Source organism: Electrophorus electricus, chromosome 7 (assembly GCF_041902795.1).
Source record: "Electrophorus electricus isolate QZ-2024a chromosome 7, ASM4190279v1, whole genome shotgun sequence".
Lineage (NCBI taxonomy): Eukaryota > Metazoa > Chordata > Actinopteri > Gymnotiformes > Gymnotidae > Electrophorus > Electrophorus electricus.
Genome location: NC_137503.1, coordinates 29,561,119 through 29,575,815, shown reverse-complemented (window position 1 = coordinate 29,575,815; position 14,697 = coordinate 29,561,119). Strand labels below are relative to the sequence as shown.

At 45.5% G+C, this 14,697-nt stretch overlaps 2 protein-coding genes across 5 annotated transcripts in view; both read left to right on the top strand.

Moving 5' to 3' along the window:
• The window catches only part of brf1b (BRF1 general transcription factor IIIB subunit b), a 42,749-nt gene extending 41,724 nt beyond the window's left edge, over positions 1–1,025 (top strand). For 3 of the 4 annotated variants that reach the window (XM_035524414.2, XM_035524415.2, XM_035524416.2), the window contains one exon: positions 223–1,025. In XM_035524414.2, coding sequence (XP_035380307.1) covers positions 223–260 — 38 coding nt within the window. In that variant the 3' untranslated portion in view covers positions 261–1,025. The remainder of the gene's footprint in view (positions 1–222) is intronic. The other variant, XR_004775810.2, reaches the window with a different exon arrangement.
• Positions 1,026–4,673: 3,648 nt separating this feature from the next.
• On the top strand, positions 4,674–14,290 carry LOC145658807 (uncharacterized). Its single transcript, XM_081718517.1, has 2 exons — positions 4,674–13,097; positions 13,413–14,290. The coding sequence occupies exon 1, from the start codon at positions 7,444–7,446 to the stop codon at positions 8,278–8,280; it is 837 nt and encodes a 278-aa protein (XP_081574643.1). The 5' UTR covers positions 4,674–7,443; the 3' UTR covers positions 8,281–13,097; positions 13,413–14,290.
• The last annotated feature ends 407 nt before the right edge of the window (positions 14,291–14,697 follow it).

Here is a 14,697-nt window from a genome sequence, read left to right as displayed (position 1 = left end):
TGGCTTATAGTTTGTAGTATTTTGACTATTGTTTAGTTCTTTGGCATCTCTGATAGCAGATTCCGTCATCATTTGATAAATAAATACTCCCCTCTACCTCGATAATGTGTAGATCTAGAGATCACTACAACAGGACAAATGTCAGGTCACCCTGAGTCTCGGACGTCTCTTTTGTCGGCCATTCCTAAATCCCAAATCATTAATCCCACCTTCATCTTCCAGAATATGGCCGTGAAGTTGAAGAGGAAGAGGTTTTCTAGTCGATTGTTCCTCCCATTCTTCGTGCTTCTGTTGTCATCCAGGAGAGGCAAGGAGGAGAACAAGGTTTGGACACGTGTGCTGTTGTAGCTACTGTGAAAGAACATTCCAGAGTCCCTGCATTCTCATGCACGGGGGGGGGATCTGTTCGACTCCTGCAGCATCTCAGGCCATGGACAGACATCTGGGGTTGCATGTAACGTGTGGGCCAGACATGACGGGGGACCAAAGCTGCAAGTGATGTTTCCTGGTCTGCCTCACACTAATCCAGGAGCTCTGCTGTTGTAGTGATTTGACTGGTAGTTACCAGACAATGTCCGTGCCTGTAAGAATCCTAATAAGTTGTCAGGCATCCAGTTATGCTAGTGACATGACTGGAGACACAGCTGAGGTAACTATACTATTCATTGATGGAGTAACTCCATATACCTATCTCACTCAGACATGGGGATGGTTGTTTTATCAAGTCTGATTTGACCTGCCACCATCGTCCACGTGTATTTTAAGGTTTTTCACATTCAATTTGTAAAAGTCCAGTAGTTTGTGGTTTTTACAGAGGCCAGCAATTGTTCGATGTGCACTCATGGATGCTCAGTGGAAGATATTTTGTGCTAAAAATGTTAACAGGTGCATTTATTTTTGTGCTGTTTCAGTGTTGAACATTTTAAATGTAGTTTTATCTTTTTAAATGTATAATATTGAACCTCACATCAGCAAAAGAGCATGCATGTCTGTAAATAAATGTAAATATTTGTGTTGTGGTATAACTTATTCATGTTATATTCTACTGAAAGTGTAATGTTACTTTTAACATTTAATGACTATTGATGTAGTGTATTGATATAGTGTCTGATGCATCAGGGTGTCTGAAACAAGTTTTATATCTGATAGCCGAGTTTACATACTTTCCCCAGATCACTGTTGAATTTCAGAGGAAAGAACACAAGGATTTAGAGGTGAATATCTGGAAAGTTGAACAACAAAAAAATCAGCAAGTGTTCACCTTCCTGTCAAGTTTTTATTGCATATCTACATCACCTGCAGATAATTAGATAATTGCACCATTTGTCAAAAATATCAGTCACTGCGTTTTACTCACTTTACTATTTAATGTTGTTCTTTTTCCTCTTTATATAACCATGTCAGAGTCCAAGTGGGTTGTTGTAACATGTAAGGATTCTTTGTTATATGTGAGCTGAAGCCGTTATTATGACTGTTGCTTTTCAGTGCTCGTCTCCAATTTCGTTTTTGCTTTTTTTTTTAGCAGCAAGACACGCAATGATTGTAAAATCTCTTAGCACGTAATGTGAGATCAGCCACAGACCCTCAGGTGTGTGTGAGTGTTTTTGTGTGTGTGGGTAAAAGAAACAGATGGCCAGCCCTCTGTTCTCCGCATGCCTCACACGTCTTCTTGTGGTATCACCATTGGCTCACGTGACACGATTGCTCCATGAGGCACATAAGCACGCCCTGGGCCTTCATTGAGCAGGCTGTCCTTCCATTCTATTATTAGGATGGAGGTTGATACCGCTCCTCAGTGATACAGTTCCTTCCACCCGAGGCCGACAAAACAAAGACCTCCCGTTCTGAATATGGAGCCGGGGAGTAACGTAAAAGCGAATGACGTTGATTCTTAAAATTGAGGTCAGATATGAATCGTTAGTACAAGGGGCTTTGTCTGTAGCCATGGCCGGTGCGTTCGGCACGATACATGAAGAGAGGTTGAAAAGATCCTGTCCTTGTTGTGTTTTAGGGCAAGTGTCATCTTTCCCTCTCTGCGTTGGATTATGCAGCTCGATGAAAGCTTGGAACTCTTTTGATGTGGGAGATTTTCCCATCATGCAGGTGGAGCGGGTGCCGCAGAGTTGCCAGCCTCCAGTGCTCCGACCACTGGGTAACACGAGACTATAATGGTCTGGCACTGCTGCCCCGCCGCCTGCCACTCAGCTTTGATTTGATTTGTTGGCACATGCAGACTCCGATTGCCCTTCCACACTTCAAGTGTATCAGGTTCAGCTCTTCAAAGAGTGGATTAGCCAGCCCACCGTGCTCTGCCCTGCCCCTCTGTCTGACTGAAGGCCACTCTCTGCTTTCCATCCTGAACTCCCATTGCAGCCCTCTAAGCAAGGTCACTTTAGCATCCTTAAGTTAACATGGGACTCCTTTCCCTAATTACCAGCCCTCATTGGTTTAGCTTGTTGCAGCATTTCAGTGTCAGGGTAGGATATACCTAAGTATATGACCCAAATCTAGATACACAGACTGTATATATATAGCTGTATATAAGACTTGAAGGTTCTTGTTAACACCCATGATTATGATGCTGGTGGTGTGAATCGGATGTTCTGCAGATCTTCTGGAGTTGATCTGCCGGCTCTTTGGCTGAGCATTGCGGAGATCGCTCTGCTCCACACCTCCTGGCTCCTGCTGCGTGGACAGAGGCCCTGTGATTTATGGGCTGTGACTGTCTCTGCAGTGTGGATTGCAGGCTACCTCCCAAGCTGTCCCCCTGCATCCGCTGTCACTTGGCTGGGCTCAGGTGAACATGCAAACACACCGTGACTGCCGCCGGCCCAGCCTGGGCTGCTAGTCACTCGTGTGAAGTGGTACACACACATGCACACAAATGGATCGATGTGGGGGATATAGGGTTATAGAAGTGTGTGTAGGAGGAGGAACTTCTGCCCAGTCACATTGCTGTCATGGTGCTGAGGTGAGTCAGAGCAGAGGAATACGCATCTCTCAGTGGACCTGATGTCTGAGTTGTGAGTTTTCCTGCTCACTTAAACAACAGTAGACTGGACCTCCCTACTCCTGCAGTTCTGCAATTACATAATGCACTAACCCTCTCAGCGGTCATTACGCACGCACGTTCTCAGGCGATCACACCGAGAGGTTATCAGGCTCTTCACCGTCTGTTCAGAGTGCACTAAAAATGTCTTTTACTCTTTGGCTCCCTAAGTGACCGGGACCCTGTATTGCTGTATGTTCAGCGCATATTGCCTACTCTGCTGAGTGGGTTGGGAACATTTACCAAACCTCCACATGTGAGCCACATGTCAGACTCCACCTGTAAGAGCAAACATCCCACACGCCACCTAATAAGCTCTGCGGCTGTAGCTGCATTTTAGCAGATTGGCAAGAAGGAGCAAGCTGCATAAAAACGGCTCAGCCTGCAGCAGCCTTTAGGAGTTGAGCATTAGGACGGCTACAACGCCGCCCACCGGGGTGCTGTTGGAGTGATGCACTGGCAAGCAGGCGGGAGCCGCGGGGCCGCCGAGCCCCAGTCCCCCGACCCCCTCTATGTCGGCGCCATCTGCCACCGTACCGCTCCCGCTGATGACTCCCTCGCGCTTCCCGGCGCCGGTGTGGAATAGCGGGCCGCGTGAGCGTGCTGCAGAAAGCCCCGATCCATCAGCAATTCCACGCCACTGTTTTGACGCATGGAGCTTGAAGGGGCCGATGGGAGCAGTGCGTTGCTCTCCGAGCCGGTTTCTGTTCATCCATGTAGGCGGCCATTTGAGTGGTTTTATCACTCTGTAAACCAGAGTCCAAGCAGAAAGGGTTTAGCTCTTTTTCATATTTTTCAATTTTTTTTTTTTTTCTGAAAATTGGCCACTGCTGTGTTTTATAAAATGATAATTATAGCAAATTCAGTGAAGGCCCTTTTCCATCCTAGGTCACAGTGGCTGCTGACAGCTCTAGGGATCTCTCCCTTTGACACATGCTCTGTTAGGCCCTCCTGACCTCTGGTTTAACCTCCATCATCAGGGTACTGAGAAGTGACTGCAGCATACAGGCAGCGTTGTCTTATCCATCAGTATCTCCTAATATGCACCACAGTCGCACTGGTCCCTGCACACACTCCCTTCAAGAGTCCTCTCCTGTGTTCTCAATGTAGACTGTGTTGCTGTAAACAAAGGGTTGATTTTCACCACCGAATTGTGTGTGTTTGTGTGTAAAGGCTAAACCTTTGTAAATTGATACAGATTTCAATTAGTCATTGATTTAATAGCGTTCGTTCTGTTGAAGAAGGCAGAGACGTAGCTGTTGTCCGTGACAAGGCAGATTACGTGAGTCAACCCTCACCGTCAGAAGCTATTTGATCATCGGACACACCCACTCTACAGCTGTTTTAGGTGTGTTGATTGTGTTATGTTCCAATCAAGCCCTATATGAGTGCTTTGGAAAACCAGCACACTCTCCATGTGAGAGTGACACAGACTATATTTTGCTACTGCGCTGATTGCCTTGTGGACCGATCTCAACATGTACCGCACTGCCCCACCTGTATTTCTAGACTCGCCAGCCTGAAAATAATAGGACTCCGAGAGGGAGAGAGGAGGGGGCAGAATAATGCAAGAGGGGAGGGGAGGGGAGGGGAGGGTTGGGAGGCCACGTTTCACACCCAGACAGCTGCTCCAGTCGCGTCTGCTAGCCCTGATCTGACTGCACGGCTGCGCTGAACGCTGGCTGCCCAGACCCGCTCCTGTACGTCCGCACCGGCCTCGCGTGTGAGCGGCTGCGGGCTCTACACGCCAGCAGAGCTACACGCCATCTTTTCGGAAGGTTCTTTGGTCTCGGTGGCAGCCCAGGTCGATGTGGAGCTTTGCTGCAGAAACAAAGGCTTGTTTCTTCAGACAGGACGCTGGAGGAACAGCATGCTCAGACACTTCTTATGACCCGCCTGCCCACCTGATCTCTGTGCTCTTTTTTTCAGGGGTGGTTCGTTGAACCAGCCACGCAATAATTTCTGTAAAGATATCTGGCTTCATATCAATGGCTTCTGTCTGTGTATTTTAGAAGTGCACTAGACCTGACTTCATTTCCAATTGCCACTTTTGGTTCAAGAAATGGCCAATTAAACCTATTTGTGTTTCTCCTATTCATGTGCGCAGAACAGCCAACTTTGCCAGACTAGTGTATTGTGTAACAGAGAACGTGGTGCATTCAAAGCCTAGACAGTAAAAACAAATGAAGACAATGTAAAGACATTTCAGTTCAGGGCTGGGTTTCAGAAGGCTCGCTGTCTGGCCCGTATTGAGGCTCATTCTAGTGTTGACTTAACACCCTCAGTCCCTTCAATGGGTAGAGCCAACATGCGTCCTGCTCAATTTAAGCCATGCCAATAAATCAATGGTTAGGACAGCTTAGATGTCTGTCTGAGGAACACTGGCTCTGTGTGTGCATGTGCTTGTGTGGTTTTGTGGGGGTAGATGCACCATTCACAGATTTCGTGAGCCACGTGGTTGTGGTCATTTGTTAGTTCGCCTTGGACAGCTAAACACCTCCATTAGAGATGCCGGCTCACACAGCCAATTCGTCAATGTAATTAATGGAAGCCCGGCTGTGTGAGGTCACACGTGATGATCGGGCTTAAGCTCGATTTTGTATTGACCTGTCACTGAGGTTGTCATGTGTCTCCCTCCAGGCACAGGCGCTTCCTTACGTGTATTCCGGCAGTCACATGCTGTGATTTGAATGGAAGAGTTAGCTCCTTTCCCCGGCTTGTGCTGGGATCCAAGCTCCAAGTCCACACGAGCTGAGAGACTTGCAATGTCAATTTAAGTCCTTTTTCTGCAGTCGATAGAAAACCTTAAAGGTGACTTTTCATTATTTTCTAGTCAACTTCATTAAACATAAATGTATACACCTTAGAACATTTGGCTGTGTACAAGTTGATGCAATTTATGTACCACTTTAGGACCTTTTAGACCTTCTTTCCATGTGCTGCTGTATATGGATTGGAAGACAGTATTCTGGCTGTCTGAAATCAGCGTGTTTGTTTTCTGAACATGTCGGGTCAACAGGTCAGTCCTAAGCATTACCAGTGGTAGAAAGTGCAAAAGTGCTAAGTTTAATGTAACTAGTGTTTTTCATTAGCCCACTTGGACTAAATCAGAAGCGATCAAATAGAGAATGGATGGAGAAAAACAGTTCTTGGTCTCGTTTGAATGCTAATGCACACACAGTCAGACACATCTGTGCACATAAACACAAAAAAGCCTCAAATGCTGATAGATGATTGTAAGTGTGGGCCATAAGGATGCCATTTTTCCCTGTCAGTGGACCTTTTAGATGTGATTACACATGATTAATATCTTTCTCCATCAAAGCTATTCATTACTGTACTCTCTGTCCCAGAGGAACCTGCTCACACTGGAACAAATCGCTCAGAGCCCTTTTTCAATTTAGGTTTTGGGAAATGCATCTGTAATGACCTCCTCCCCACAATCCTGCCTTTTTATGACTCTTATGCCAATCTGCTGCCCGTTGTTTAGAGCACACTGTGATGAGCGCAAATAGGTGCCCGTTTGTCCTGGGTCGGCGGTTTCGTGCTCGGATGAAGAAGCCAGACAAGCACAGAGAGCGGACGACCATTTGCGTGTGTCGATTTCTGCTCGAGCGGAGCGGTTTAAAGGTGCACCCCCAGGGTGAGTGTGAAGCAGCCGTCCCATTTGCCGTTCTGCCTGGATTGGTCGTCCAGTTCTCTCCAGGGGCAGTGCACAAAACGTGCTAGTAAAGAAGTGATAAATAGCTGTTATTAAAGAATGCAGATGGGCACAAGAAGGCTAGCTGACATTGCCACAGGAGAGTTGCATGTTTTTGAAGATTTTATTATAGGCAGGCAGCAAAGCGATTCAAATCTGGATGAGTACACTAGTGGAGTGGAGAGGCTGTGGGAAAATATGGCTGAAGCACTGTTCATTGTAAGGCTTACAATGAAAAGGTCTTTGCAGCTGTGTAGAGAGTCAGCTGTACCTTAGACCAGTCCTCCATAATGTTCCATCACTCACACAGTGAACGTGTACAGAGAAAACCAAAGAGTTTCATTATGGCCGGCATCCATTTAAATAATGAACAACTACAATGCTTCCATTCTCTCTCAGTGTAATGCAGCTGTTAAGAGCTTTTGGGGCCACTTCATACAATATCTACAATTGTATATATGTGTGTGTGTGCACCCGTGCGCGCGTGCATGGACTATGCACTCACATTTTATTTGCAGAAGCACTCCAAGCAACCTCAGAATTCTAATAGCATAGTACAATGTTGATTAAGTAATGAACTTTTTTCTTATTTTTTTTTGGAACCGGGTTCGCAGACTTGTTTTTTATGAAGTCCAGTAGTCTACAAGGCAATTTAAAGTATACAGGCAGTATGAATTATGAATGAGTCATTCCTATGTGTCTACCTTCACAAGGCATTGTGACCTTTTGGTTTTCAGTAGCGAGTGTGAGCAAAATATTAGCATTGCACAGCTGCCCACGCATGTGCGTGCAAACATGTGTTTTATACACAGGCATGCTCGCGGGCTTTTGTGTGAGTGCCAGAGAGGGAAGTGTGGGAGGAGAAGCAGGTGAGACAGACCTCAGCATCACCCAAGACTCAGGTGAGACAGACCTCAGCATCACCCGAGACTCAGGCGAGACAAACCTCAGCATCACCCGAGACTCAGGTGAGACAGACCTCAGCATCACCCGAGACTCAGGCGAGACAGACCTCAGCATCACCCGAGACTCAGGCGAGACAAACCTCAGCATCACCCGAGACTCAGGTGAGACAGACCTCAGCATCACCCGAGACTCAGGCGAGACAGACCTCAGCATCACCCGAGACTCAGGCGAGACAGACCTCAGCATCACCCGAGACTCAGGTGAGACAGACCTCAGCATCACCCGAGACTCAGGCGAGACAGACCTCAGCATCACCCGAGACTCAGGCGAGACAGACCTCAGCATCACCCGAGACTCAGGCGAGACAGACCTCAGCATCACCCGAGACTCAGGCGAGACAGACCTCAGCATCACCCGAGACTCAGGTGAGACAGACCTCAGCATCACCCGAGACTCAGGTGAGACAGACCTCAGCATCACCCGAGACTCACCGCCATCACTTCCTGCAGACTCCTCTCTTCCCTTGCCCCTTGACCTGTACAATCTCAGCAACGCAGACTCAGGTTACAAGCCTTCAGCCCGGGGTCAGCTCTGCAGTATGGAGGGGAATTTGAGATCAAGTTAGGGGCAGAGGTCAGGGCTAGCTCCCCCTGAGCCGTGTGCCATGCCATAAATGATTTTCTCACCTGACTCGCGAGGGACCCTCCGTTTCCCTGTCAGCACTCATTTTCTTTTTCCCATGTAAGACTCCCGAGACAGCCCTGAAACAAAGGGCAGGCACGTTAGAAAATACTGTCCGTTTCATGCATGGGTTAATGATGCCTGTAATGCTTAAGGGTTAGCAAAGAAATTCATTCATTCTTTCATTAAGGCTTTGTGCCTATTAATCAAGCCATCAGGTTAGCTACCATATTCATAAAAGAATAAAAGATACAAAACCAGATAATGCATCAAAAACAAAATGTATCAATAAACAGAAGTAGCAATATATAAATATTATTTTAAAAATCTCTAATATAACAATATATAAATGTAGCAAGGAGAATAAATTACAAAAAGGCCAAGCAAACACGACAGGAAGACGGGGTATAAATACACATAGAAATAGATTAGGTGGAATGATACAAGATCAAACAATGAATGCTGGGATATGCAAAACACAAGACAGGGCAGAGATCACATGAAAACCAGAACAGAACCACATGGCGTTTAGCACCAACAGTTTGCTAGGTGATATAGTCACTATAGTTGTTCAGAATTGGTTACTAAATTAATAAATTATTGTACATTTTGTTAGCATCAAAGGTGATATGATAACTAATTTAATTTTTAATGTAACAAATTTTTAAGGTAAAGCTTACTTACTACTAAGTTAGTAAATACTTTTGTGTTGATGGAAAAGTTCAGAAAAGTTTAAAACTAGAATTAATTTCTATGTTACGCATATCCTGGGTCTAGAGTGGTTTCACTGCAATGAGATGATGCTCTCATATCCTCATATGCTATTACAATAATAAATATTTTATGACCCAAATGTATACTTTCTAAATATACAAGACTCAAAATAATGTAAAATTAACATTCACAATCTAAGGTGCCCTCAGGCATATCATTAAAGCTTTTATATTATGCACTTTAGTCATTTTATTTAGCTGAAATAAGTCACAATTACGGTCACAATAACCTGATTATGGGAGTGTTTGGCTGAACTCCAATACGTTATATCGCTTATATTCAGTATTTTTAATGTACTGAATGTACCATTTTGGAAGCATGAGCAAGAAGCAAATGCAAAAATACAAAATGTTTATTCCAAACTTCAGGAGTTCAGGAAAGAGGCAGGAAAAGAAGCCTTCATACCAAAAAAAGCCACTAAGAGCATGCTCTCTCTCAGTCATTCCGTATGAGGCACTGAACCCACACACCTGTGGGGTTTAAATGGGGAAGTAAAGTAACAAGCAACAGGTGCACTAGATAATTCAATGAACTGTTGAGCGAGACTGAGGGAGTGGCTGAATGCTGTGATTGACGTGTGGGTTAGGTGTGCTGTGTGACTGTTGGGTGGTTACCGGCCAGGGTGTGACATTGGAGTTTTGAATTTGCATGATTGTTTGATTTTACACTTCTTGATTTTGCTGCTCAGGGTAAATGGTTAACTGAGAGTTGCTTTATCCATCTGACTGTATCGTTTTAGACAGGGCTGGGCATGCTTATTTATGCTTTCTGTTTTCCAGCAAACCTTTGCAGCCTGCACAGTAAAAGCGAGTTTTGCGGTTCCAGGCTTTGAGCGGCTCCTGCCCCTGGCGTCACTGGCAGGCTCCTCGGGGTCGGTGGGTGAGGGGATGCTGATTATTCTCCCGTCTTCCTGCATGAGCCCTGGCAACATTGCCCATCTCTCAGCCTACTGGGCTGCCACTGCCACCATAATTGAATTCATTAAGGGGCCCCAGCCAGAAACGCCCTTCCGAGGCGCCCGGCTGCATGTGGCTCTCTACCTCGAGTTGCCGCAGCGTACCCGCCACCGTCCCGCATCGTGGCGCCATGGCAACACCAAGCGGGGGCCGATCAGACTCTGTCCAAGCAGCTCGTGCAGCAAAAGGGCAGTGACCTTGAGTGACCTTTGACTCCGAGTCACATGGAGCTGGGTAATAAAAATCAGATCTCTTGCCTTTATGAAGCGCAGGTAGAGTGGCGAGATGCTCGGTGGACGGCACGCTGCCGGGAGCGCTGAGCTTTCAGAGGGCTGGACAGGACAGATGGACGCTCACAGAGAGCGCAGCGGACCAGGACCTGGAACACAACACCGCGCTTAGGGGTTCCGCTGCAACCACACACACTGACGAAAGAAAGATAACACACAGCACACACTTCGACTGAATAAGGATTCTGTTTTCCTTCTGGTCTATTTCTTTAAGGTGATTTGCGTGGGACTGTAATTCATTTGTATTTATTGCTCTTACTGATGTTGAGTGGCTTATGCGTTTATAAGTCGGACCTTTAGTCTTGCGCTGACGAGCCAAATAGGTTCCCCAGTTTTTTTCTGAAGACAGTGGAAATGTGAAAAGGGTCATGAATTTAATTTAGGAGTCAAAGAGGGTTGCTCTAGCATGGCTAATATCATCTACCCCATTCATCTTATCCCATATAACCATCTGGCTTATGCATATTTCCTATTAATGTGCTTATCAATATTCATCAATTTTAGTATATTATTCATAATATCACACTATAAAGATGCCTATATGGAAATATGTATAATTTAGGAAGCATGCCGTGGGAAAATGACTTATTAATAGGAAGATAATATTCTAAACATTCATATTTCAAATTATTAGTATTCAAAAGCAGTCAGCTAAAAATGCAATAAGTTAGTATTCTAAAGACATATCATTAATCTATGGTGTGTGTTTTAGGTGATAAAAATCTTTAATTGTTTCCTAATGTCTAATTATTAGTACAGCTATCAGACCACCAGCTAATTAATTACATGGATGCATGAACTATGTAAATTACTATAATGAGTATTCATTACAATGATTTCTAATGACAGACAAATAGTGAACAGTGGCTATGGCTTTGTGACTATTCATGCTTATTGTTTCTCAAACAGTTCCTGATTTTTCATCGAGCGAAAGAACGTGGTTTCTTCTCCATATTCACCTGAAGTGGTGAGATGGTATAAGGTAGGCCAGCATCGACGACTGAATGCGAGCGTGGGCTGATGGCGTGGTATACCCTAAACTCAGCTTCGCGATGGCACACTGGGTAGTGCCTGTTTGGAGCTGCCGAGAGCCCAAAAGGCACTGGTGAAGGTTAGAAGGTTAGTTTCATCTCACTTGGCATCACCCCAGAGTTGCAGGCTGATGTCGACTCAGGCCTGCGGGCCTCTGCACGTAACCAAATCACGCAGCTAAGTGCAGCCATCACAGCACAGTATAACTTTCACAAAGCTTATGAATTTGAAAGCTCCCCATCTGCAAAGTGGGTGTTTGATCACCGGTCTCTGGTCAGGTCTGCGTGACTGAGTAATTAGTGACAGAAGAACTGGTATTTAGGGATTATGATTGCGGGAGGACTCTCCAGGTGTGTTGGCATATCTGCACTAAGGTATGGACAGATTGTGTATGTGATTGTTTTTGGGTTTTTTTCCAGGCGGTGCAGAATTCTTCAGCACCTGGGCATCTTCCATGTCTTAGCTATAAAAGCCTGTTTTTCTGTCTTATTTTATGGGCTGCAGAAGCTGTGCAGAACAGGTGGCATTTATTGTCAGATTTTATTTGTGATGACACGTCGCGGGGGCGCATGGGGAGACAACTTTAGTGGGAAACTTTTTTGATACTGATGTGAGGACGTGTCTTTGATGGTGACTTTATTATCATGAACTTTCAGGTCTTGCAGGGTTTTTTCACTATATGGCATGTGTGCCTTTGAAGAACTGTGCTTGGTTTATCCACCTTCAGAAATGTAAGATTTTTATGTTTAAAGTTTCACATTTTTTTTTCTGTTACATATGTATGTCTGGATGTCTTTATGAGATATGAGAACAGTACCAGTGCTCTCATACCACAGTATAGTACCAGTGCCGTACTGACCTCTGCTCTGTATTGTAGGAGGCTAACACAGCTAGTATCTATTCTTGCATGCATTCTGATCTTTGTCCTAAATCAGGCTATTTCTTTGCTCTTGCATTGCATTTGATTTTCTGGCATTCATCTACTTTAGCAAAAAGGCTCTAAACTCCTTACAGACAGACTAGGAAGCGAGTGTTTTCTTGCGGGGGGGGGTGGGTGTTTTGTGTTTTCACAGGAACTTGGGGAACAGTCCATGAAAGAACCAGACTCCCTTGTGCTTCCAGCACTCCAGCACACACTCTTTAGCCACCATCTGGTCTGGCAGTTTTGAGCGAATTGCCATGGCATTGTGAATTAGAGTGCTCTTGTGCCCTGCATTAGGCATAACTGATGTAGAATATGAATATGTGGGGTCAAGCAAGTCCTTTCAATATTTAGCAGGAGTGACTCCCCTGGCAGCTGATGGCTCTCATTACCGCCCTGACTGTCTCCAGAGGAGTGCACATAGCTTGACTAATTGACGTCGGTAATTACGCCGAATTGCGTCTCCGCTAAGCTCAGCAGTTTGCAGATTCTCTGCCTGTCTGCGAAGGTGCATGAATTGGTGGCGAGTGTTTAATTGGGGCTGCCAGGAAGGATGGGAGCTCCAGATGGCCTCTCTGCCCTGCCGAGGAGTCGGCGCAGGTCTCCTGGCGTGCTGGGCGGCGCACACTGGGGGTTGGGCGCTCGCGGCTGCAGAAGGGCAGGCCCGTGTTCACGTGGGCTTTGACAGGGGAACAGAAAGCCATTGTGGCAGCAGGAAGGCATCTGTCAGGTGGCAGTTTGATTTGCTCTATGCTGCTCTTGGCAAGACAACGAGCCAGGTGCTGAGGTAAGGATATCAGAACCAAAGAATAGCAGGGGCACATCAACCCCAATCGGTGTGCAACTACAGCAAGTATATCTTCTGCTCATGTGTTCGCTAAACATTTGAACACGTATTTGTGCTCTTATCCAGTAATCTCCTGTGAAATTCCGTTTGAAAGATGAACATTGACATTGTCTTTTTTTGTAGTGTAGGCCTAATGAGGTAAACAAGATTTGTGCTACTACTTTAGAGACATAAAAACTGAGAAATTAATTTTCATGGAAAAAGTTTGGGTATATGTATGGTAACATCTGTTGTTTTTCAAATGCCTTCCAACAGGTGGTTTTCTTTATGTGAAAGTAAGCATCGTGACTGGTTATTTACCTGAACCAGTGCTGTCAGCCTCGGGCAAATTTGCTCGACCGGAGATTTCTGTACAGAGAGCCTCAGATGATCAGCAGTGAGGCAGATAATGGCCTGAAAGCATGGCAGTGCCGACCAGGACTACATGTTTTGGAAAATTTCCCTCCTAATATCCTTTTGTATTTTTCCCAAATATTGCCAGATCATAATCCACATCCTTCATTACTATTCCTTGCCATAATGAAGACATCTGTCTGCTTTGAGTGGGGCACCAAAGCATGTTTGCATGCTGCCGTCTGCTTTGCAACATCTGCCAGGCAGCAATATGGAGCTGTTCTTGTGCATGGGGCCTGTGGAGAGGCCGCAAGGCTCATGCCAACAGTACCTAAAGTCCCGCCCACTACTCACAATGCCCCGCCTTCTACTCATATTGCCCCACCCACCACCCACTCTGGCTGGGGTTATGTCCCGCCTCACAGGATAAGGAACTGATGCAGAGGGTCTTGCAAAGTGCTGGCTTCCCTCACTGGTGAGAGTAATATTTACTCAGCTTGTGTTGCAGGCTGTAAGTTGTTTGTTTGTTGTCTCTGCTGGTGGGGGTTATGGTGAACTTCCTTTGAACTAGATTACAGTGAACTTCCTTTGAACCAGATAAATTTGCATCTATTGTTTTCCTGTTATATGTTAAGCAGCAAAGCCAGAAAAAAAAACATGCACCTGTGAAGCAGAACAAGTCATTCTTTCCATTTTTTTTCAATCAATAATTTTTTTCAATAAAATGCTATAGCATTTGATTCCCTGCAATTTCACTGTTTTGTTGTGTACTGCTATCCTGTTTTTCTGTGAGTGAAATATGTGAATTCATCTGAGACTACAGAGGAGCTGCAGGTCTGGAGCATGAGGGAATTATGTCTGTACTGGGCAGCTGAGTCAGTGAATACAGGCTGATCAGATATAGATGCAGTCACACTGAGTGTGGAGAACTGTCTCTGGTGAGCAGTCCAAACCCAGGATTCTACGCCTCCTCTCCCAGTCCCAGAGTACTTTTAGTGACTGAAGTGAGTAGATTTCATTAGTAATCTAGTTCTGTATTAGCACAAAACATAAATATTTGTACCCCTCGCTTTCCCTTCATAGACAAAATCACAACGCATTCTGCCTTGTTACTTTGCCACCATTTACTGCAGACCTGCAGTCAGCGTCTCCCAGCAAGCGTGAGTGCTGTCTATCCATCGCAGCTTCAGTCCCTGCAATGTAGAAC